The sequence below is a fragment of the Dendrobium catenatum genome, unplaced genomic scaffold, assembly GCF_001605985.2.
Source record: "Dendrobium catenatum unplaced genomic scaffold, ASM160598v2 fragScaff_scaffold_1639, whole genome shotgun sequence".
In the NCBI taxonomy this organism is placed as follows: Eukaryota; Viridiplantae; Streptophyta; class Magnoliopsida; order Asparagales; family Orchidaceae; genus Dendrobium; species Dendrobium catenatum.
The window spans coordinates 1,672,416-1,698,590 of record NW_021320101.1 but is presented as its reverse complement, the minus strand read 5'-3'; the positions used below and the strand labels follow the sequence as shown (position 1 = coordinate 1,698,590).

The window sequence follows — 26,175 nt, the reverse complement described above, 5'->3', positions numbered from 1 at the left end:
TATATCGTTCATAATAACCTTTCGTTTGATGATGGTAAAAATAGAGCTGAAAGAGCATAGCATATGTTGTCTTATTACAAACAAGCTCTATATTTTTCGAGATAACAATAACATGCACTTACTGAGCATGTGCATTTTCAAGTTAGAAATGGCGCATGTAGCGGGGCACTGGTCAAATATAAAAAATAAAATGAATACAAAACGTTATTTTTATTAAATATAGAATAAGGTATTCATTTAAATGGCAAAAACTCTTGGCCAAATGGTAAGAGATCCAGCAAGGTACATGGGCTGTCTCTCTCTACTACAGAAAGCGAAGGCACATTGCAGCTGTGGCCGTTAGGTGGCTCATTCAATGGCGACAGTGAAGATCTCATCTCAGGTGTTCAGCAAGAACACACAGCAGTGGAGGCCTCCACTTTGCAGCTGAAGAATAAAAAAGGAAACTTCTTCGGGCATGAGTACTACTTATAGGAGTTGAGTTTCATATCTACCGACATAACTATACCAAATAAGGAATACAAAAGTGGGGGATTAAGAAGAACAACGAATCAACGCAATACATTCTTATTCATCTCAAGTTCAATACACTCAAGCGAGTAAGCAAGACTGTTCTCTCTTGCAAAATCCGTCAGTCAAAATTTGAGATGAAATCAGTAGACATAAACATACAAAAATAACCATACGTCTGTGGATTCATCTACGGTTGTCTGGCCGCTGCTGTAAAACAACTTTTTCTTTATGCACCGTAACTAGAGGTCTCGCCATAAAAATCTGCGGACACCATCAGACAAAAGGTGCAAGGATCAAAATTTCATAACAAGTTGGAACAAAATCCAGAAAACCACAATAAAACAAAACACGATCTTATAAGAAAACATCTGCTCAAACAACATGATAAAATGAAACAATTCCTAACAGTAGTGTAATTAAATAACCAAAACGAAGCGTTTTATCTTTTCAAAATTCAATATAGTTGTGATAGTTTGTTCAAAACTCTAAAAATAGAAAAGGTAGAGGGATAAAAAGATACCAGCAATAACTTTCATTCTCGTGTAAAGTTATCTTCTCTCAAAGCTCTTCTTCTATATCATCTTCAGCTAAAAGGTGCGCAAGAGAAACCTTGCTCTTCTTCGCGTCTGGAACGGGAAGGCTATCCTGAGCGATATCGTCGTCATCGCCTTTCCTCTTCTCCCTTTTTTCATCCGTATCTAAATCAGTATCAACCTGATCACAAGAACTATGAGCATGAACATCTTTGACATCTTCTGCATTCGATGACTTTAATGGAAACTCATCAGTCCCTCTTCTTGTCGTTTGATCTTTGTTCTTCAAAGACTGCTCCAATTCATTGATTAACGATCGCATTTCCTCGGATTTTATAAGATCGAGAGGAGTCTCACCAGTTTTATTTTTTGAGCTGAGATTAGCGCCTTTCCTGATTAGATACTTGACCAATTCAATATGTGAACCTTGGATTGCAAAATGGAGAGGAGTCATGCCTTTTCTATTGGTAGATTTAATAGATACTCCAAAAGAAAGCAGGATTCGCACTACTTCAATATGACCCTTCTGAGAAGCAAAATGGATGGCACCAGTATCATCCATGGCGGAGGCTCCTACATCAGCTTTATTATTGCACAGATAGCTTACTATCTCAGCATGTCCAGACCAAGCAGCAAGATGAAGCCTCCAATGTCATTCAGACGGTTCAAATCAAGGAAACATGAATAGAATTGTTTTTTTTTTAATGATATCAATTTGTTATAATACAAAAGACACCACATTTTTTCCTTGATCAGGAGAATATCTGTGGAACAAAGAGGATATAAATATTTGCAAAACAAGGTATCGAAGGAGTGAGTTAAAATGGACTTCAATAGCCTTTTTTTTTTATGAAAGTTTCTATCTAAAAGTTTATCCGAAGTGATGTAGCATATATCGTCCTAGATCTTTCTCACTTCAATAAACTCCTCCTTTTATATGCTTTCTTCCAAGTATTCTCCTATTTCAGTTGGGGTAATTGGTGTGAGGTAAAGGTGGTTTGACCAAGTATTTTCCTATTTCAGTTGGATTACATCAAAGATCAGCCTTAAGCCTTATCTTTTTGCTTTAGTCATGAAAGTTCTCACTACACATTTGCAAGAGCTTGTACCCTACTGTATGCTTTTTGTTGATGATATTCTTCTTGTTGATAAAGACTAGAGATGGAGTTGAATGTAAACTTGAATTATGGAGGTCAACCTTAGAGTCTAAATTTTTTCGTTCGTGTATATCTAAAACCAAATACATGGAGTGTAATTTTAATAGTAATAGATCAAATGGGAGAATTGTGATATAGTCGATCAGATTATTAATAAGAATATAGATTTTAGATATCTCGGGTCAATTGTCCAGAGTGATGATGAAATAAATGACGATACTATTAGTAGAATTCAAGTTGGATGGTTAAAGTGAAAGAATGCATCGGGCATGTTGTGTGATAGAAAAGAACCATTCAAATTTAAGGGAAAACTATATAAGATTGTGATGAGAACTGCAAAGCTTTATGGCGCAGAATGTTGGCCATTAAAAGAGAAGCATAAGTATTGCAGAGATAAGGACGCTCAGGTGGATGAGTGCTTTACTCTTAGGGGGTGTTTGGTATCGGATTTATTTCCCGTTTGAAGTAGGATTTATGGTAAATCCAGCCAAACACAAAAAATAGCGTTGTAATCCAGGATTTACCGGATTTACGCTGTAAATCCTTGTAAATCCAAATCCCGCTACTACACGGATTTAAGGGATTTGGCCGAAGAAGCGCGCAAAAGGGAGAAAGTTACCTTCACAACGAGCGAGAGGGAGCTTGATGTAACCAAAAAATATAGGGGACCCTATATTTTTCGATCACATAAAGAAAAACTCTAAACTGACTTCCTATATAAAAGAAGACACAAAATACCTCAAAAAGAAGAGATAACTTAAATAAGACTAAGCAGCGGAAATTAAAACTACAAACGTTGATTTTAATAACTTAAACTCTTACAAACGACTCCAAATAAAATAAAAAGACACCCTAAAGTTGCTTCACTTAGAGAAGAGGGATACAGGTGGAGTGGCACTTGCGGAGAGTTGAAAGAGGTTAGAAGCCCGAGAAGAAAGGTTGGAAAGAGCCCGCAGGATTTCCGGAGGGGATGAGAAAAAAGGGTGGAAAGAGCCCACAGGATTTCCGAAGCAAACCCGCAGGTTATAGCTTATCCAAAAATAACATTTCATAACATTCACTCAAAACATTACATAACCCCTCATATATATAGGTATGAAAGGGGAATACAAAGAGACACTAACAATTAATTCTCATAGGAATTCTAAAAGACTTAGCATTAATCCTAAATGCTTTGCACGGAAAAACAACCCAAGCCAAGAAACCGAAGCAGCCACCGCGGGAGACAAGGAGGCCGCACGGAACCGAGGAGCCACAGCCACGGGAAAGAGCCCAGACGCGGAAAACTAGCAGCCAGCCGGAGATCCAAGAGGCAAGGCACGTAAAATGGCAGCCCAAGGGAGGAAGCCAAGGAGCCACCGCACCGCATGGGAAAAGACATTTCTTGGAATTCCAAAGGCCGGAGACAACAATAATTAAAAACATAAAAAGCATAAAAATACATTTAATAAAAAGATAACTATGAGCTAAAATCATAACTAATAATGAGCTAACCCTTAGTTCAATAAGTGAACTAAAGACCAGCTCATAAATGAGCTAAAATTTCAGCTCGATTTTGATTGAGCTAATAGACTCAAGGGAAGCCAAAAATCTAATTATTTTTTACATGAGTTGACCCCCCCCCCCTTTGTCTACATCAGAGCTCCCTAGTATAATTATCTTATATATTATTAAACATATCATTAATAATATACATAATAGTTAAATAATTAATGAGCAATAGAATTCTTAAGTGATTAATGAGATAATTAATAATAAAATTTATAATTAAAACAAATAAAATATTAATTCATATATTAATTAAATAATTAGTAGGAATATTATTTAAAAAATTAATTATTTCAAAATAATTAGTTAATTCAATTTTAAATCTCCAACCGTTTTAAATCCTGTTATCTCTTGCCAAACATTTTTCTGGATTTAACGGGATTTAAAAATTGTCATACCAAACACAATTCAGGATTTAAGAGCCCAGGATTTACTAAATCCGGATTTACAGGATTTAGTAAATCCTACTAAAATTGAATCCAGTCCTATACCAAACACCCCCTTAGAGACAGGATATGAAATAAGCATATACATGAAAAGGTTGGAGTTGCTCCAGTGGAAGATATGATTAGAAAGAGTCACTTAGATTGTTTGGTCACATAAAACGGCGGCCTGCCGATGATTCTGTTAGGAAAGTAGATGTATTAGATTTGACTTATCTTAAGAGAGGTAGATGTAGACCTAAAAAAACTTGGTTAAAAAATATTAGAAATGACCTTTTTTTATTAGTTTTAGATGATAATTTGACTCTTAACAGGACACAATAGAGAAAAAAGAATTCATATAGCCGACCAATCATAGTGGGATAAAGGCTTGTTGGTGTTGTCGTCGTCTTAAAACAATTATTGTATATTCTGAGAGCGCATCATTCATCAAAGCAATTAAGTCCAATCCATTGTATCTACTACATCTATAAGGGTAATAATATTAAACTTAATTAGAACATCATAAGGAAATCATATACATATGGATTTAGGTCTAATATTTCTAAAAAACATGTTTAAAGTTTCATCACAATGGTCATTATGCTAATAATTGTAGGGTAATTAAATTGAATGATATCATGCCTAAACATGTAGAAAAAGGTATCATTTGTAGCATAGCAGCTATTAAATTGAATGATTTCGTGCCTAAATATGATTTTGTTTGATGTTACACATATGGATTAATTTTTAAGATACTTATCCTAATGAGCTTCCTAATAAACTAAACTATGGCAACTTAATACAAAATGCATTGAATTTGTTTTGTAATTATCATTGTCTAATTTACCCTATTATAATAGGGTGGATTTATCTAAACATATTGGGTTTAAGAGAAAAGTTGATGATTTGCTTAAAATTTAGTGTTGTCCCAACTTTCAGATGAAAAAAGATGGACTGCTGCATAAGCGCATCAAATATAGATTTCTTGATTCTTGTTTGAATAATACGTTAGATATAATGAATATTGCTATGTTGTTTTCTAAGATTAATTTGAGAAGTAGCTATCATCAAATGAGAATGATGGAAGATGATGAATGAAAAACTAATTTCAAAATAAAACAAAGCAAATAACTTAAAATAGACATGTTAAGTAGGGAAATCAATAACATGACTAGACAACCAAGTCAAACATAGCTTACATAACACAAATACGACTACTTATTCTTTAACTCTTTTTGACATGTGCAAATGTATTATATTAGTTACAAAGGGTTCTTCACAAAACACCAAAACACTGTCTTAAATATTAAACTAAAGATCCATAGTCTTCTAAGGCCATTAATCTCACGAAAAAACTATCCACCACCATAAGCATATTCCTATCATTGTAATTGTCTTACAAGTATTCTCTATTTATGAAGAAATTTTTACAATAACGGAAATAATAAAAGGAATGTAATCAAAATGCAATCAAAATAAATCAATCATGAATGTTTCATAAAAGAAAATTCTTTTTATAAAAAAATACTTTAGTAATGCAACACTTGATTACATATTCATTGCACTTATAGTGATAGATGCTAACATGTCCAAATAAATACAAATAAGGCAAGTGACGACATATTAGGTACCTGTCCCTTACATCACTCCTTCACCCTAATGCCATCAAATCAACTCAATCTCATAGCTTCGGTAATGGTTCGTCTATTTCACATCATGCATTCTTCAAGTTTACCACTACATTATTAATAACGATCTCCTTGAAGAATGATAATTTCCCATTTTCTATAATACAATTAAGGGATTTTTACATACATAACACTTTAAACTATTAAAAATACATATTCAACACCCAAAGTTCTGTATTTACTAATATTCCACCTAAAATAATTATTTTCTTCTTTTCTACCACTCTGTTTAAGCTCCATCAGAAATCCCTATCCTCCCGTCGTCTTCCGTTCGTTCGCGTGAGGAACCCCATTGCCGGCAAAAAGGGGAGAGCAGACGGCTGGCCTCCAGTGAGATGTTGCATGTGGTGAGCACTCTCCCCAGACATTCTTCATTTCTGACCACATGCATCAACTTGCTCGGCAACATGACCATTGTCGTTTAGAGCTTGGGCATCAAGAAGATCAGACAAGGCAGATGGCCCAGAACTAAGTCTGAACTAGAGATAGCAAGTCTAATTGTCATGAGGCTTGGGAGACTTAGGAAGCTTGAAAAGAAGGGTCACATATGTGAGAAATAAATTTTGAATATGGTGCAAGTGAATTTGAGATAAACCCCATAGTTGAAGCCATTGGTGAGGAGTCTCTCCCAGATAAAGGAGAAAAAAAATAGGGTTGGGCATTCTACCGCTGCCCTTTGGGATTTTTGAAGTTGAATTGTCTGGGCAAGCAGATAGTTCACACCATCCCTACTTTCTCCCATAATTGAAGGTGAATTTTGGAAGAACGAGGTGGAAGCTTCGTGAATCGGAGTTTTGTTCTTCTTCCACTATTTCCTGACTCTGGTTTCATTTTGACGTTCCAACAATCGTAAACTTTGGAAGAATCGGAGAAGGGGCAATGGAGATTTTTGCTATCTTACCTTGCATATGAGATATTGTTGTAGCCGAGAGAGCAGAGAAGAAGCAAAGGCTCCGCTCACAAACCTTGCAGAAAAAAAAACGAGATTTTTGATGAGGGTTTTAACGGGGTGTTAGAATAGATGAAAAGTTAGATTTTAGGTAATACATAACTTTGGGTGTTGAATATGTATTTTCAATAGTTTTAGGTGTTATGCATGTAAAAATCCCTACAATTAAATAACTCTAGTTGCACAGTCCTTCCTACTTTTATATGGAATCGGCCTTAAGATCTTCAATTTTTTCTGAAATTGCATTTGCTCATTGATCCTTATAAAGGCATTCAAGCAATTGCAGGAACTTAAAGTCAAAGAAAAACCAGATAAAGAAAGCAATGATTCAATTTTCGCTCATCTTATGTATGAAATTGAAATCAACAAATATGTGGGATTTTGAAGATGTTTGTAGAGTTGAAAAAATAATATTGATTCTAACCAAACGAAAAAGATCTAGTAAATTAATCATTTTTCAGAACACGGTTTCTAATTTCAAACGACCAATTGGCACCTAAGATAAACAAATCGTAAGCATGCATAATTCGAGTCCATGGCATGGTTGGTGCCAGTAAAACCCTATAAAAAAGAAATCAGATGAATATAACAAAACCCCAAATAAAAGACCTATGGAAGAAGCCTGTCTCTACAAAGTACTCATTTAAAGCTCAGAAAAGGGTATATATATATAGAAAATAACATCAAAAAAATAACTGACATTAAAAATAAAATTAATAATTAGAAATCGAATAAGTAAAATCAGATTTCCAATGAAATAGAAACCATATAATGAAGCTTCGGTTTCTATTGAAACTAGATAATGAAGTTTTTGTTTCTTTTGAAATCAAATAATTAAGTTTCGCATTTGCTCCTTTTTAAAATTTTTCGTTAACCTGCTCCTTAAGTTTATTTATGTTTAAAACATGCTCTTTTTTTATAAAATAGCCTCATGTATATATCTATTTTTATTAGCTCAAATAAGCTTTTTAAATGCTAGTTTAATATTTAATTACCAATTTATTTATTTATTTTTCATATCTTATATTTTATTCAAAATTGTAGAGCCGTAATTGAACAATGGAGAAAGAATTGTAATAGGCTGATGATGGTAAGAGCATGATAATCAAAGAATTGTGGTTAAATGATAGTGGTCATGGTGGTGTTGTAGTTAGGTTATGATGGTTATAGAATAATTTAGTATTGGAATTTGTAAGATTGTGGTTGAATGTTAATGATATGATGATGTTGACCCAATGACATTGATTAAACTTCAATGAACCGATTTTTAAATAATTTTTTTTAACCTCCTCCTTAAGCTAATTTAAGTTTAAAACAGACACCTTTTATATAAATTTATCTTATGTATATATATCTATTATTATTAGCTCAAATAAACTTTTTAAATGCTAGATTAATATTTAATTAACTATTTATTTATTTTATCTTTTTCATATCTTATATTTTGTTCAAAATTGGAGTGTGATAATTGAACAATGGAGAAAGAATTGTAATAGGATGATGATGGTGAGAGCATGGTAATTAAAAAATGGTGGTCAAATGATAGTTGTCATCGTGTTGTTAGGTTATGATGATTGGAAGATAGTTTAGCATTGAAATTCATATGATTGTGGTTGAATTTCAATGATCTGACGATGTTGACCCAATGACATTGATTAAACTTCAATGAACCGATAGTGATGATTAGATAGCACCTATTGTCTAAGGTCTAAATATGATGGTTTGATGGCATTGGTCGGATGATGATAGTTAGATGGAGCTAAAAAAATGTTCAAGCCTTTAAACCCTTTTGAATCTCAACCCAAAAATCCAAGCTCAAACTTCATATCAAATCCCCTCTTTTTAATCAAATAGTAAGTTAGGATCCATTCATAGTTTCTTAAAGCGACACTATTTATAAATATAATTAAAATATAGAACACTTAATCCGGCGGCTCCTATTAAACCTCTTGATCATAGTCTACTCTGTTATCATTTGGGGTAGTAATGAAATCAAAATTAAGAAATCTTAGACTTATTAGTTGATGCATAGATGACAAAAAAAAAAGTTAATAAGATGACAGAAGGGTATGTTGGCTTCGTTTTGATTGCTCAGGAGTAGCTCTAAATTGATATCATATGATGCATGCATACACAAAGATAATCTTTCATCTTCTTTTATAAAAAATTGCATTAAAAAAAAAAAACTCAAGTCTTAATCATCCTCCATGATTGATTATATTGCTTCAAATTCTGGCAAGCCTGGCATAACAGAGAACCGCAGCCACCTCTTCTTCCTCACAAACTTCAAGAAGGGATGCAGAACTAAGCCAACAACCAAACCACCCAAACTGATCAGCACAATCTTCAATGAAGAGAAAGCCAGCACAGCAATTACCAGAGCCGACGGCGGAATCAGCATCAGACCGCAGCCCAAAGTCCCCATTGGAATGCGATAGGGACGACGAACGCTCGGATATTTCATCCTCAGCCTTACAAAGGCCGCAAATTCCATTAACATTCCAATACAATAAAGAAAATTCTCAGCAGCCACAATCTCCTGAAAACTCAACCAGGAGAGCAACACAACACCAGAAGCTGAGAACAATATGCCAATTACTGGAGTTCCATGTTTGGATCTCTTGCCAAAAACCTCCGGAAGCATTCCTCGCTCAGCCATTCCCATAATCTGATACGAATCGCTGCTCATTTCGGCCACAAACATACCCATGTTCGACAGCGCGGAAGCAGCCTGAACCCACCACCTCAACCACACTCCGCCGAGAATTCTCGCGATGTCGGAGAAGTAACCATCAGTCCATAGATTTCTATCAAGAGGAATCCCGCCAATGCCAGCCAGTAATGGATACAAGTAGGCTGTAATAACTAAGATAACTGCAAAAAATAGTGCCTTTGGGAGTGTTTTACCAGGATTATGCACTTCTCCGGCCAAAGTGCTAATCGAATCCCAATAATTCAAATTCCAAAACAGCGTGTTTAGATACAGATTCCAGTTAATATTGTGCAAATCTGTAACTACCCATCTTGAAGGTTTCAGCTTTGGGATTGAGATGAAGCCCATGACAACAAATGGCAATAGGGAGAAGATGCCCAAGCAAACTGCAGCCCAGCCAACTACATTCAGGCCTCTGTAGTTCATATAAGTGAGGGCAATAGTAAGTGCTACGACCGCAAGAATTCTCGGATATCCTCCTTCGAGAGCAGGAATGCTTGATTTGAGATAATCTAGGAAGAGAATTGGGTACAATGCATTGTCTATCACACCACTGAACCATTTCACGCAGCCCTGTTGAAATCCCCAGAAAGGAGTAAAAGCTGTTGATATCCACATCACATAGCCGCCATTTTCGGGGAACATGGTGCTCAGCTCGGCGGTGATGAGGGCCTCGGGGATGCTCCAGATTAAGGGGAAGATGAGGAAGCCGATGATGGCGAGGAGGGGGCCGGCGGCGCCGACGGTGTCCTCAATGCCGAAAGGACCACCGGAGACTTCGTAGAAGATAAGAAAGATGAGAGGGATTAATGAAATCTTGCGATGGTTGCTTGGTCGTGGAGGCGGAGATTGTAGGGGGAGAACTTTGCATTCAGTCGTATTGGAGTCCCCCATTGGAACGGAAGTAGACTCAGATGCGATGAGCTGTTTTTGCAATAAAAAAGGATGAATAATTCTTATTTTGAACTAATTTTCGAAAAAGGAGAAGAAAAAAGTTGCTTGTTCTCAGGGTGGAATCAGGAAGAGAACGAAAAAAAAAAATTTTTTCCTTAAAAATTTAAATATTTTAACTATTTTGTCTATCTTCAATAATTATAATTATTGAAGTTTTAGTAATATTATTTTTCTATTCCATACATAAAATTATGCTTTTCATAAATTTATTTTTCCTTCCCTAAAAACAAGAAGCCGGTTCCTCCCTGCTTGTTGTGCAATGATAAGCCCTTCTGCTGTAATATTTAATTAAATTATTAAAGTTCTAACAATAAATAGTTTAAAAATTTTCCCAAAAAATTTCAAAGATTTGCTTTGTTTTAAATAAGTAACATAAAAAAATAAATATTTTGTTAATTCTTGCCAAAAGGGTGTTTAGAGGATATAATAATAGGCAATAAAGTTGAATCAATCTACAATGAGAGAAAAAATTAGTTAAATTACTGAAGGTTGGTTGCAGAGACGAACACGGCACGGAGCTCGCATCGGATCATAAGAAAAATGAAATAAAAATCTGAGATTTCTTTCTTCGAATGACGTTCCAAGCTACGTAACAGAGCTCATTATTGAAACAAAAGAGTTTTCTAAACTTCTTTTTCTCACCCCATCTACTGTGTTTAAAGCTCCATTTTACATAAGCAACCATCCAATCAAACCAGGCCTTTTAATTTGGATTGCCGTTTAGCAAAAATTAAAAAGAAAAAGAAAACAGCAGTGAGATTTCCAACTTCAGAGCTTTATTTAACTAACCTCTACCTCCATGGCATCTGACCCGCTCGCGATCCTTTGATCACAAATAACTACTTCGCCCACCTCGGCCGCGACCACGGCCGCTTCCCGATTGCCACCGTCTATCTGTGCCTTCCCGGCGGCAATATATACAGCCTCCTCCGGCATAGACTCGCCGGAGACGGCGATGCTTGTTAGCTTATTCTGACCTGCAGTCATCAGAAAGTATCCTCCACAGCGGTTCACTTATCGTCCCGGTGAGTCCATTCCTGCGTTGATATATAGAATGTTATCTCGTTAGCATACGGTACTCCGCCGGAACATCGTTGCTTTATGGAGTGCGGAGTACGGTGGATACTGACGTTGGAATAGACGTATCGGGTTATGTTTGGACCGTGTCAAATTGGGTCGTGCTGGATCAAACCCGTGAACCGGCAATTACCAGCCATAAAAGAAATATTAGAAAAATAGGAATCTACGAGAGAATTTTGTTTCTGCTTCGAAGAAACTGTTCGGAGGACAAACAAATTCAATGATTTTCAAAAGCATATTTTAATATATTTGTTTTATTTATATTATAATTCTCTTAAAATAAATTCAATAATTTGAATTCTTATTTTGAAGTAGTTATATTCAATTATTCATAGATGGTAAATTCTTTTTAGTATTATTTGATATAGTATTATTTTAACAGTTTTGGGAGAAGTCTCCAATTTGATGGTTAAGGTCGGCAATTAGGAAGGTTGAGATTAGAAGCTGGACGTACAGATGAAGCTTTCTATTGGTTGAACGAAGTTGCTTACTTGATGTTTGATGAAATGCATCATCTCGATCACTTAAGCTTTTGGGTTCATCAGTGCACTTTTACGAGTTGCTTATAGCAAACCAAACAATCCTTATGTCTTTTGTAAAAGCCAAAATAACTCCTTCAATAATGAGGCCGCAAACTCAATAATTCTTCATCAAAATGAAAAATCAAATCATGACCAAAGAAAGCACTCCTATTCTTTAGCATCAGTGGACCCCATCATAAATGTACATTCTAATAATTGCTTATTAGTTAGCCCAAATCAATCTTCTTCTCACTTTTCTTCAAAGAATTGGACTGATATTTCACTGGAAAATATTTCTTTCCAAGGAATCATATATCAGGTCTGAGCCCTACAAATTCTGATATTTCACCCCATGCAAATAATAATATTTCTCATGAATCTCATCTCTCACCTACATGTAGCATTCTCCATACCTCCACTATTTCAAATCCTTATTCCAAAAAATCCATCCAACCCACCTTCTCAGCCATAATATCCTCTCTCAAACAGCAACCACCAAATGTAAATCCAATAAAAAATTAATATTTATTAACCTAAAGAAAAAAAAAAAAAAAAAACTTAGCCTCACTGCCTACCTTGTGTCATATATTTCCCATCTTTGGACCAAACTCGATCTTCCAAGATATTCAATATTCTTAATGTCACAATACTAGGTGGTTTAAGTGAGTCAAGTTGGCTCATAAGCTTACATGAGCTCGACTTAATAAGTTTTTATTGAGTCAAGTTTAAGCCAGCTCCAACTCAACTTCTTACCTTGCGAGATAGCTCATTTAAAAAATATTAAAATAAAATATACTTAAAATATATTAATAGTTAAGACATAAAGAGTTTAAGTACAAAGTTACTAAATTTATTTAAAAATTAAATATCAATTTTTTATTTAAAAAAATTATTTTATTCTATTCTAATTTCTCATGTTTTTTTTTTATCATTTTTTTAAATAACAACTTGAATCAAATTATTTTTTTCTCTTTCATAATAAATTTACCAGCTCTTGAGTATTAGAGAAACCACATATTAATTAAGAATTACATTGTGTGACCTTATGTATTACATTACCTGTAGCTAGCATTTACTTTCTATAAATAGATGCACTGTACAAACAAATAGATTAGATTAATAAAATATTCTTCCGATATCTGTGTTCTTGCTTGCGTCTACCGTCGTCTCCCTTGAACTCGATCTTGAGTTTCAACATGGTATCAGACGAGGATTGACGATTCCGGCGACCAAATGTCTTCCTCCACCACCTCTCCGCATAATGCTTCCTCCGACGACATCATTCCGGCAGATCCTGTACTTTCTTCTTCTCTAAAATTCATTCTTTCAAATCTCAAGAACATTGTGCAAAACCCTTTATCTCCGGACAACTACCCCTTATGGAAATCTCAAATTCTTAAGATTTGTAGAGCCAATAACTATGATTCCTATCTGGATCCAGATCACCCGATACCAGACAAGCTCATCACCTCTTCTTCTACTGGACAATCTCGCCCCAACCCTCTTTATTCGCAATGGCGCCTCAATGACCAGAATCTTGCCGCTGCTATATGCTCTACGATTTCCGCTTCTATCTTACCCTATGTTCTTGAACTTGAATCCACCTCTGCCATCTGGACCGTGCTTCAATCCCGTTTTCAAGCCACGAACAGGTCCAAAGTCATTCAACTAAAGAATGAACTTTATCACACTACACTCAAGAACTCTACAATGATGCAGTATCTCAATGAAATTAAATCAATCGTTGATCAAATTGCTGCCGCTGGTTCCAAGATTGAACCAGAAGATGTTATTCATCACATTCTAAATGGGCTTCCTCCGGCTTATCAATCCTTTAAAACTACCATTCGCACATTGGCCCAAACGTTTACGCTTGATCAGCTGTACTCCCTTCTCATTAGTGAAGAAATCCACATCGCCTAGGCTACTCTGACATCTACAAGGGTTACAAATGTCTTAATATTTCTAACAATAAGATTGTTTTCTCTCGCCATGTAACCTTTGACGAATCATGTTTTCCGTTTGCAGCTCAGGCCACTACGCAGTCTACCACAACCGAATCTCTATCACCATTATTTCTCACTCCCGTTTCGGTTCTCAATCATCCACAATCTCAGACCAATTCGGTGACACCAACTGCGGACAACGCTACTCAATCTATGCAACCTGCATCCTCATGCACTCCTACATCAAATTCACAAGTGTCATCCAACTTGCGTGCTCAGCCTCCTCTGTGTTCCACCCATCCCATGGTTACTAGAGGTAAAACAGGGTCGCTCAAACCCACACAACGCTTAAATCTATTTCACTCAACATGTGTAGGAGACAGTCCGTCAGCTCCATCCACATATGCTGAAGCCAGTAAATCTGCGGAGTGGAGAAGTGCTATGGCCGAAGAATTTTTCGCGTTACAAACTCAAGGAACTTGGAGTCTAGTACCTCCACCGCCGACCTCTTCGGTCCTAGGATGTAAATGGACTTATCGGATCAAAATGAACTCTGATGGATCGATAGCTAAACACAAAGCACGACTCGTAGCCCAAGGTAATCATCAAGAATACGGAATAGACTATACAGAAACCTTCAGTCCGGTGGCGAAATTGCCCACCATTCGTATTCTTCTCACGATAGCCTTACACCATGACTGGCCGGTTCATCAATTGGACGTCGCGAATGCCTTTCTTCACGGATCTCTATCCGAAACAGTATATATGAGTCAACCGAAAGGGTTCGAAGACGCTGTTCACCCAGATCACGTCTGTCTTCTTCACAAGGCTATTTATGGTCTGAAGCAAGCGCCTCGTCAATGGTATAACACACTAACCTCATTTCTTGTCTCGCTTGGGTTTTCGCATAGTTCATCTGATCCATCTTTACTGTTATTCAATAAAGACAACATAAAATTGTTTTTACTCATTTACGTGGACGATATTCTGTTCACTGGCAACGACACAGCTGCTATTAGCACTATAATCACTAAGCTTCAACACAAATTTCGCATGAAAATTCTGGGGCAAGTCAATTCCTTTCTTGGTATTACAATAACTAGACGAAGGGACAGTTATTTTCTCACACAAAAACTTTATGCTCAATCAATTCTGAAACTGTCTCAGCTTAACAACTGTAAGCAGCTTGCGAATCCCACATGTACCAAACTACCACAACTGCTTCCGCATGATCCCGTGCTGGCTGATCCAGCCATGTACCGACGGCTAACTGGCTCGCTCCAATACCTGACACTAACGCGACCGGATATCTCATTCAGTGTCAATCTATTGTCTCAACATATGCATCAACCGCAGTCGACTCACATCTACCTCCTCAAACGACTGCTTCGTTATATTCAAGGTACGCTCAATTATGGCATTCCAATTCTAAGATCTAACTTACGGTTATCGGCTTATTCTGATGCAGACTGGGCTGGAGATCCACTCTCCCGGAAGTTGACATCAGGATTCTGCTCCTACCTTGGCGATACGTTAATATCTTGGACCGTCAAAAAGCAGACAACAGTTGCCCGCTCCTCCACAGAATCCGAGTACCGTTCGCTAGCAGCACTCACTACCGACGTTATTTGGATACGGCGCATTCTAGCAGATTTCGGAATTACTCAAGACAAACCTACGGATTTATATTGTGACAACACTTCAGCAATAGCATTGGCAAACAATCCGGTCTTCCATGCACGAACAAAACATATCGAAATCGATCATAGATTTGTTCGAGATCATATTCAGCAAGGCAATGTCCGTATTCTTCCAATCAGCACAAAGGATCAATTAGCCGACATATTGACCAAAGCTTTGTCCACACCACGGTTTCATGAGCTCAGATCCAAACTGAAAGTTATCCAAGATCCCTCAGTTTGTGGGGGGCTATTAGAGAAACCACATATTAATTAAGAATTACATTGTGTGACCTTATGTATTACATTACCTGTAGCTAGCATTTACTTTCTATAAATAGATGCACTGTACAAACAAATAGATTAGATTAATAAAATATTCTTCCGATATCTGTGTTCTTGCTTGCGTCTACCGTCATCTCCCTTGAACTCGATCTTGAGTTTCAACATTGAGTTGACTCGAATGCATTAAACTAAGCTAAAACTCAATTAATTAATTTAGCTCAAGCTCAAATCAAGAATGACTCGAGCTTGACTTGACTCATTTACACCCCTACGCCCTGCTATGCTTGAGGAATTCAATGCACTCATACGAAAAATACTTGGACTCTTGTTCCTCATCCTTCTCAAAATTTGATTTGATTTGGTTGCAAATGGGTGTTTCGAATCAAATGTGATTCATATGGATCTATCAATCATTATGAGGCCAATCTTTTGACCAAAGGTTTTTTTTAACGTCTAAGTATTGGCTATCATAAAACATTTAGTATAGTCATCAAGACAACAATTTTTTGAGCCATTCTAAGCATTGTCTTGTAAAATATTGGCCACTTGAACAACTAGATGTCAACGACATCTTTTTCATGGTTATCTCATTGATGGCACTAAAAATTTCCTATCAAACATCTTGAATATCTCTCATATTTTTTTTGTCTTAAAAGTTATCGCCACCACTCAAGATAGCATTCTATGTCAACACAAATACATACATGATCCCTTAGAGTGAACCCATTATGGCAAATGCAAAAGGCATCACCATCTAATGTCTCCAAATCATATAACTACTATGCTTGATGGCATTGCCATCATTGATATCGTTGAATATACTTATATAGTTAGTGACCTCAAATATCGCACTCTAACAAGATCAAATATTGCATTTATTGTCAACAAACTCTCCCAATTAATGCATCGGCCTACAACTATTAACCAAACTGATACTAAAATAATCTTTCGCTATCTTAATGCTACTCACTAGACATTTGCAAGAGGAGCATAAAAGAGAAGCATAGTACTAAGTTAAGTGTTGCAGAGATGAGGATGCTCAGGTGGATGAGTGGCTTTACCTTTAGAAATAGGATACGAAATGAATATATACGTAAAAAGGTTGGAGTAGCACCAATGGAAGATAAGATTAGAGAGAGTCGCCTTAGATAGTTTGGTCACATTAAACGGAGGCCTTCCGATGACCCGGTTAGAAAAGTTGAGATATTAGATTTGACTTATGTTAAGAAATGTAGAGGTAGACCTAAAAAGACTTGGTTAAAAAATATTAAAAATGATCTTTCTTTATTAGATTTAAATGAGAAATTGGCTTTTAATAGGAAACAATGGCGAAAATGTATTAATGTAGCTAACCCCACATAGTGGGACAAAGGCTTGATGTTGTTGTTGTTGTATCTTACTGTAACCATTTATCATGGGCTATATCTTCGATGCAAATAGGGCAAGTAATATTGTCAACCAAGCCTCCATAAGTGTTTTTTTATTATTTTTTGTAATAATGCTTTTTCCTGAAGCTCTAAGAAATAGAAAGCAATTCCTAGTTTTTTCATTGATAATATAGATTTTGCTTATCGTTGTGTCAAATTAGTTTTTTGCTCAGGCAAGATGCATATTTTTATTGATTTCCATTTCATTAGGACAAAAAAAAAAAAATGGAGAATCTTGAATCCTCAAGAATCTTGGAGCTCCACCTTAGTATCACCACAGGCGAACCCTCACCATTATTGGACTTTCACTTGTTAATCGTCATTGGATGCCCACCTTGTCACTAGCGCTAGACCTCAACCCTACCGCTGCCAGCAGACCTTAAGCTGGTCGCCGCCAGTGGACCTTCGTCTGACCATTGCCATCTAACCTCTGTTTGGACACCATCCCTTGGCTATGTTAGTAATAACTCTAAATGTCATAATATAAAATTTAATTATGAAAATTTTAAATTGGGGTGTTGTTGCGCTATGCGTGCTAGCATAGCAGCATTTGGAAGCATCGAGAAAGTGGCGATGCGACGTTGAGCTCTCTGAAAGTTTTGAAAATTAATTAGGCACAATGGGGTTGAGGTGGCGTTTGCGACACAGTGTTATTTTTCATGCAACACAATGTTGGTGATATGAATCTTGATATATATTTGAATTAAAAGTTTTTAAAATTAAATTTAAGATTATTTGGATTTTACTTTCAACAAATTTATAATTAAGCATAACATCTAGAAGAGACGAAAATATTAACATCAAAAGCAATCATATTCGTATTCATATGAGCTTAGAACAAGCACTTCAAGCACAAGAAAAAACTTTAGCATACTAATTTAATGATCAAATGATTTCCAAATCTAGCATGCTTAATGTCAAACCGAGCTTCTCAATAAAAAAAATCCAAGAAGCACAAAATCATATACTTCTAACATCATTAATACTTAAAATGTCAAAAGAGTGACATGATTATGGGGTTTAACATTAGTCATATGATAAAGTATTTTGAATTTTGTTTATATTTGAAGGCATGCAACTCTCAAATAAATAGGCCCCAATATTCTACATAAAGAAGAGAGGGGATTTGCTCGAACCTTGGCTTAAGGCTCAAAAGAGGTTATAGGCTCAAGGAATTTTGGATCTCCGCCCATGCATCACCACCAACCATCATCATCAAACCACTACCCGACCATCTCCATCGTTCCACCTCCTAACCATTGTCTATTGATGTTAGAGCAGCTTCACTAGACCACCTTCATTCGTCTACTATCCTCCGCCCACTGTCACCTACTACTACTCTTTGACTAAATGTAACGCCCTAAAATCAAATTTAGAGGAATTGTCTATTTATTATTTTAAAAATATACCAGAGCTTCTATAAATCATCAATATAAATAATAACTAGCTAGTAAAAACAACTATAAGTCATATACATCAAGATTTTACTATTTATTCATCCAAAATGTCATTTACACAAACTATATCACTAATATATCACAAGCTCCTCGCTACAAAAGAATAAATTAAAATACAAAATAAAATTTAAAGAAAACCTGAGGATCTCTAACAATCTCATTCCAACTAGTTATGACCCATTCCATGACCTAAGATCATTAAAAATTCATATAATGAGCTAAAAAATCTAACAATAATTCAAAACTCATTAAAGCTTTCAATGCAATGACTAAATAATCAATATGATATGCTCAATCTAATATAATCAATAACAGTCAATATAATTAAAGACAAAATATTATCAATAAAACTCAAAATAATCAATAATAAAAGTAGAGAGTCATTATAATGAATCTAAAAATTAATAATTGGTATAAATTTCAATAAATCGACAAAACCATAGTGAAAAATAATTCATAAATCTCTAAAGGAAACTATTTTATCTATTCATATGCATTATATGTTTATATGCATTATGTGTTTATATATTATCAATGCATCTAATACTATCAATGATATTAATGCATACCTCAATGTCATTATTGATATCAATATATACATTGATCAATATATGATTTAGTAAGACAAGACATCCATCTTTATTATGGTATTTTCAACATTTTTTATCCCAGTTGATTTCTAGTTGGTCATCAATTATATCAATTATCAATTATACGATTAATCAATTATCATTGCATGTGACTTCATTGATTCAATAAAGAGTTATCACTCTCTGCCCGTTGGCATAATTAGTCATCTGTACATGCTACAATTGGGATAATCCACAAATTATATTTAAAGGAAAGTCCATCGGCCTACCCTTCTGCACAGGGTATTATGTTTTAACAGTCAATTCATTTTATAGTGTTAACATCAAGCCTTTTTTGCTTATACAAATACCACAATCAAAATGCACTATAAAATACTCAATTTTGTTCAATAAAAATTATATATATAATCAAAATCATTGAAAATTAATTTACTTACAACAAATATGAGAAAATATTTGAACAAAATTGAGAGATGAACAAGCACTGAACAATATTCTCTATCTCTCTCTCTTCCATCTCTCTTCTTTGACAAACACCTCGCAAACATTTAAAATTTTCATTTAAAAAATTTATTTTTAAAAAATTGGATTATTACACCAGCATCGCCCAAGTATATAATTCTCCAAACATCGTCACTCAATTATATACGGTTCTCTAAATACATTCATCCGACCATGATCACTTGACTATGATTTCCATCCATTGTCACTTAACTAAGATCCCTCAATAACCATGAGACTGAGTCCTTTGATTATTATCACACAACTACACAGATGCTCGCTAACTTCATCACCTTTTTTCACTAATGATTTCAATGCATGCCATCACCCATGAGATCAACACATGCTATTCACACCAATTTGATTTATGATGTTTATTTGTCTTTAATCTCCCCTTCTCAAATGAATATTAACAAACAAACTATAAATGATCACTTAAAGATGGCTCACATATCACAAGACTCTTCCAACTTCTACTACAAAATACTTTTTATGCATTGCATATATACCATATTACACAAACACCTTCCTTAATTATGGAAAGAATATTATTTGTAAATGTTGTGAAAATCTTGGAGGAAGAGAGATCTTTCTTGAAATCCACCTAGTCCAACAACGACAACTTCTTCTCCTTCCCAACGCCGATCAACTTGCAGCTGCACCTCTCGACACTTCCTTGCTTTCTTCCTGGATTGAAAGTGACGCCCTCTTGGTTGTTTCCATAGAGAGAGATAGGGGGGATGGAGAGAGAGAGAGAGAGAGAGAGAGAGAGAGAGAGAGAGAGAGTTGTAAGCTCTTGATGGTCAAAAGAATTTCTTCTAAAAATTTCTATGGCTCTACTAAGGTTTTGAGGTGCCTAGGGCTTCCTTAACTCTTCTAGGTTTCTCAATGTCTTTCCTGTTTCTTTTCCAACAACCTTGTCAAAATTTCTCCTCTCTCATGCTGCCTATCCCTCCTTCCTTGGCACCATGAAATCTCATTCACAATCTTCAATAAATAACCCTTTCAATAAAAGTTGATGTTTCTCTCTTCACAAATCATTACTCTTTGGCTCTCTTTCTGTAATATCAAAAATCTGCTCCAGGAATTTCTGAATTGCCCGGATTTCTTCTGAATTGAAATGCTATGTGTATAAGCTATAAAAAGGGAGCTATAAGGGGCCTGGATCCTATGAGATTCAGTTAGTGTCTGGGGAAATTTTAGTTGAGCTCAAGTTGGAGAAATTTCTGTTCTGTCCCGGATCCGAGGATTATTCTGGTGCCGTGAGCACATTTAGTTTAGCTATTAATTATTCAGCGAATTTCTGGTGCCGTGAGCACAAGGGAGACATAAGGGTCAGAATCCGTAGTGATTCTGTTTAGTTTAGTTTAGCTATTAAATATATATCTGTTCTGCTGATATCTGATTTCCGTATCTGTTCTGTTGATATATGCTTTCCGTATCTGTTCTGTAAGCAAATTAAATTCTGATACGATATGATCTGCAATTCTGATTTCTGCTTCTGTTGATGTGATATGTCTGATTCTGTTCTGTATTACGACTTCTGTTTCCGTACAATTCTGTTCTGATATTATCTGAATTTCTGATTTCTGTACGATTCTGACTCTGTTGATTTAATCCGTTCTGATTCTGATGTGTACAATATCTGATTCTGATGTGATCTGTCCGTATCTATTCTGATTTGTTCTGTTTCGTTCTGATATGTCCGATTTGATATCTGTACGATTCTGTTCCGATTTCTGATCTGATTTCTGTCTGATGAGTTTGGTTTTGGATTCTGAGAGTTTTGATTGGAGGTTTGTTGCTTTGCTGAGCTGTTGAGCTCACTCTTGTTTTCTGGTGGTTTTCAGGTTCTGGGAAAGGGAAGGAAGTCCAGGAGTAGATTTCTGAGTTCTGATTTGTAGGTATTGTTTGTACCTTTTGATTTTTGTACAGTCATGGCTTTTCTGTTCTGTCTTTCTTTCTGTTCAAAAGCCATGTACTGTATCTGTAGATGATTGTTTTGAGGAAAAAATGGAAATATAGATGTTTTGTTCCGCTGCATTTGGTGACTTATAGTAGCTCTGTTGTTCTGTGTTTGTGTGTCTGTTGAGTTGATTAATTTGGAAGATTCAGTTCAGTAACCAAATTCCAAAGCCAGATCCTGGATAAGAAGGTTTGGTCGCAGTCCGGCTCTGGCGGGATCCGTCCCCATCGGGTCGGGTCGTGACACTTTCACCCTACTATGACCTTTCGAGTGAAGACCTCTCGCAAAATCTTCTAGCATGACAAAAATCAAAATTTCCCCTTTGATTTTCCTTCTATTAAAACTCCTACTCCAATAGTGTTATTTCCCATCCCCTAGACACTGAATTGATTCCTCTTCCAAACCTTGATTGGAAAAGGCCTCTTTGCAGTGCATAGCCCTTAATCATTTACTTTCCAAATTCTCTAGATTTTGATGTGATGATGATGTAATCAATTTCTCCAAAGAAGAATGAAAGAAGGTTCAAAAGAATGGAACCTCTATCTTGCATCTATAAATTCACTTCCTATGACACTCTTTTAGATGCTGCAAGAAAAGCTTTGTCACTCAAAGGTGTGCTTCAACTCTTTCTTTGAATGATGGATTTTTTTGTATTAAAAAATGTTTGGATGGGTAAACCTTAGTCCCCTAGTTTTTTATTTTTAGCAAAGTTCAAGCCAATGTTGGAGGAGTTCTCATCAATTCTCATGGTGAAAATCTTAAATGTGCGTCCAACATGTTGGAACATTGAAGAGATACTAAAAAAAACTTCTGAAATTGGGGTCCCCCTCATTGTGGAATAAAAAATCATAGATAAATTCATATTGGATTTTGTCCTTTTTTATATAAATTGAAAATGATTCCATCTCCTTAAGAAAATATATCTTCTTGGAAGGGAGTTCCAAAAACTAAAAATTAGCTATGAATGAAAACCTTCTTTTTTTCTAGTTATAACCATCCTTCTTTGTGCTCTAGTTGCAAATCCTTCACTTACTCCACTTCATCTTGTCCCACAACCCTTTCTACTCCCTACATAAAGTTCTCTTTCCCTCCGACGTGGCCACCATAAATCTAAGAAACTCTTCCACTACTCTCGACCCCTTCACAACCCTCAGACACACCTTTAGATGGCTTACACACTTCCTTTATTTTTTTAGTAGATATTTTCTTAACCTAGTATAATTGAAAATTAAGGCCTCAATTCACGTCAAGTTTACATTTAAATAGTACCATTTCATTAATGCTATTGAAGAAGAAGGAAGGCTCAAAATAAGTTCCTTGGAAGCGTCTCTCATGCCAAATGTCTTAGAGAATTTATAGCTCTAGAGGGTCAGTCTGTTATCTGAGGGTTGGGTTAAGGGTTAGTAGAGAAATTTCATTCCTTTTTTCAATATTAAGGCATTTTGGGTTTCACTCCTTGAGTTGGTACAAAAATTAGAAATGAGTTCTTCAATAGATGGAGATAAGATATTCATATGAGAAAACATCAAAGTCTATATCGATGCCCCAATTTACATCAAGTTTGCAAAAGAACAAGTTAATGAAAAATTGATGGATTTTTACCCCTTTAGCTACCATGAAGTCCTTCCATCTTTACACTTTGATAATTCCCCCTTTTCTTTACCACCTCTTCTATTGTTTAGCCTCTTAGTAGCATTATTTATATTAAAAAAATATGGCTTATGCTTCCAGTTTTGCCCTTAAATTTTACCTCAGTTTTGAATATTCACTTTAAATGAGAACTCATTTTCACCTGTGTTAATAAGAAACCTAAAAGAAAAATCAAGTATTTTCACTAGTCCATTTCCAATCGCCTCTGCTCAGACTTGGATATGTTTATCGCGGCCCAAGCTTCACTCTTTTGTCTTTTAAACTCACAATCACTCAATTCTTTACTCAATCTTCAAGTTAAAGATGCCATTTTGAGGCTCCACAACATCTTCGATCTATATAGTTTTCCCTTTTTTACTTTTTATTTTTTATTTTTTTATCTATATAGTTTTCCTTGAATCTCTCAAAAGGCAAAGTTTAAATGACTCCAAAATGGTATTATGGAATAGAAGTGGTATGTTCAAGTTAAAAACATTGACTTGGAAACAAGACAATGTACTAATAAACATCCAGAGCCAAAAAAAAGTGTTAGCTTTGCCTTTTTAGTATACGAGACATCTTCTTTTGCTTAGCTTATTTATTTTGGTAATAGACGATGTTGTAATGATCCCTAAATTGCATCTCAATATTAGGATGACATTGTAGCCCACAAAGCTCTCATCCTACCCAATACCACTTTTCTAACACATGACCTAAGTATCTCTCATGCTAATTTTTTGCTCATTTTTTTTATCATTTCTAAATCATGGATTTGTTCATACTTTAATTTAGTTATTTTGGTTACCTTCACTATTTACATTTCTCTTCTTAGCTTTATAACTTGCTTTAAAGTACTTTAATTAGAGCTTAGGCTCTCATTTTTCTTTAAAAAAGGGAGATTTACATACAAACCACTATGTTACTTTTATTTTATAGATCTAACACCTCAAATATTAATATTATATTTATACCACACAAATATAAAATTTACCTCAAATCTACCACTTCATATCCCACAGAGCACACGACATCTTCTTCCTGCCAAAATATCCCCTTCACGCGCTACATCTTATAGTCCCGCAAGTTGTGTCTCGTATGTCTGCTCGCACGGTGAAATCTACCTTGCCGCAAACTCCTTTCCTCGTACATTCATCCAAGCATGCTTTGTTATGGAACATCCTCCTCGCACCGACCTCACATTTTCCTTCCAATGTGCTTTATCTTTAAGCAATGTAATGACTAAGTTCTTCATTAAGTAATTCAAAATTTTTTGTTGAGAGCGTAGGGCGAGTCAAAAGTTGTGGTAGTTTTTGGGATTATTAATTATTTTTTGTGGACAGGATGAGTCTATTTATGCGGTGAGCAAAAAGAGTATATTTCCGTTGCATTTAAGTTTGGAGAAATTTGGGTTCAAACCAATGACCAACATAGAAAGAGGTATGATGATGGGAAACAAATGACTGTGAAATTTGAGAAAGAATAATCAACATTTTCACGCTTAGAGGAGAGATTGCTAGAATATGTTCATGGCTTAAGGGACGTCCATATAATATGCATTATTACATATATGATACATCACTGAAGGAATACAAATATATCAATTATGACATTGACGTGATTGAGTTAATAAAAGTATCCAATGATAATTTTTGTGCCAATATAGTTATTACAATAAAAAAGTAGATGTACATTAATCAATTTCTAATCTTAGGGAGGTTGTGAGTTCTAAACAGATGGTTGAATGTTTTATTAAACATAATGATGGTATTTCGAGTGTTTCAATTATATGTTATATATATATAGTTGTTGGGATCTTTTTTCATGATGCAACAAGTTTCAAGCATGCTCTGTGATCATTTGTTATCAAGGAGATTTTTGGGGTTAGGATAAAGGATAGTGATAAGAAATATGTTATTGCTACATATTCTTATGAAGTTTGTCAATGAGAATTTGAGCCTCCCTGTGTGAAGATACTCAATCTTTTTAAGTTAGGAGACTCGATGGAGTTTACACTTATCCTGTGATCAATCATGTTGGGAATATACTAGCTACATTTGCATGGGTTGCCAATGAGATTCATGAGATGGTAAAAAGGAATGTAGACATTCCTCTAAAGTATATCAATAATAGTTTAGAGAAAAAGTATGGTCTTTCATTACCTTATATGAATTTGTGGAGGTCAAGAGAGAAAGATTATGCCAGTATATTTTGCTATATAGATGATAATTATAAATGGGTACTGACACTACGAGCTAATCTGCTTGGTAGAAATCTTAGTTCACATATCACATATACATATAACAACAGTGACAATTAATTTAAGAGATTTTATGTTGGCTTTAAGGTGTGTGCAAATGGATTCATATATGATTGTAGACATCTTATCAATTTGAATGCATGCCACCTCAAATCTAAGCACTTAGGTATACTATTATCAACTACCTCACTTGACGATAGTAACAGTTTATTTCCTTCAGTCTTTGTCATTGTTGAGACTGAATATAAGCTGGCATGGTTATGGTTCCTTCATAACTTGGGAGAAAGCATTGGTACAAACATATAACATCTTGCTTTCATATTAGAAATAGAGAAGGGGTTGGGCGATGCCATTAGA

General features: G+C 35.4%; 2 protein-coding genes, 1 long non-coding RNA gene and 1 other non-coding gene across 4 annotated transcripts; all 4 read right to left on the bottom strand.

Annotated features, from left to right (window-relative positions):
• Positions 1 to 638: 638 nt before the first annotated feature.
• Positions 639 to 803, bottom strand: LOC114581307. The gene has a single exon (XR_003703196.1). It is a non-coding gene; the product is annotated as a small nucleolar RNA snoR143 (small nucleolar RNA).
• Positions 804 to 950: 147 nt separating this feature from the next.
• On the bottom strand, positions 951 to 1,695 carry LOC110110633 (serine/threonine-protein phosphatase 6 regulatory ankyrin repeat subunit C-like; the record flags this gene model as incomplete). The annotated part of the gene is made up of 1 exon (XM_020842211.2): positions 951 to 1,695. A coding segment is annotated over one exon (624 nt), but the record flags the coding sequence as incomplete, so codon positions are not given.
• A 3,972-nt stretch (positions 1,696 to 5,667) lies between these two features.
• LOC114581303 lies at positions 5,668 to 7,431 on the bottom strand. Its single transcript, XR_003703179.1, has 2 exons — positions 6,766 to 7,431; positions 5,668 to 6,685 (listed from the first exon to the last, which is right to left on the bottom strand). It is a non-coding gene; the product is annotated as an uncharacterized LOC114581303 (long non-coding RNA).
• Positions 7,432 to 8,959: 1,528 nt separating this feature from the next.
• LOC110110591 (probable polyamine transporter At1g31830) lies at positions 8,960 to 11,514 on the bottom strand. Its single transcript, XM_020842149.2, has 2 exons — positions 11,270 to 11,514; positions 8,960 to 10,450 (listed from the first exon to the last, which is right to left on the bottom strand). The coding sequence occupies exons 1-2, from the start codon at positions 11,465 to 11,467 to the stop codon at positions 9,029 to 9,031; spliced, it is 1,620 nt and encodes a 539-aa protein (XP_020697808.1). The 5' UTR covers positions 11,468 to 11,514; the 3' UTR covers positions 8,960 to 9,028.
• Positions 11,515 to 26,175: the final 14,661 nt, after the last annotated feature.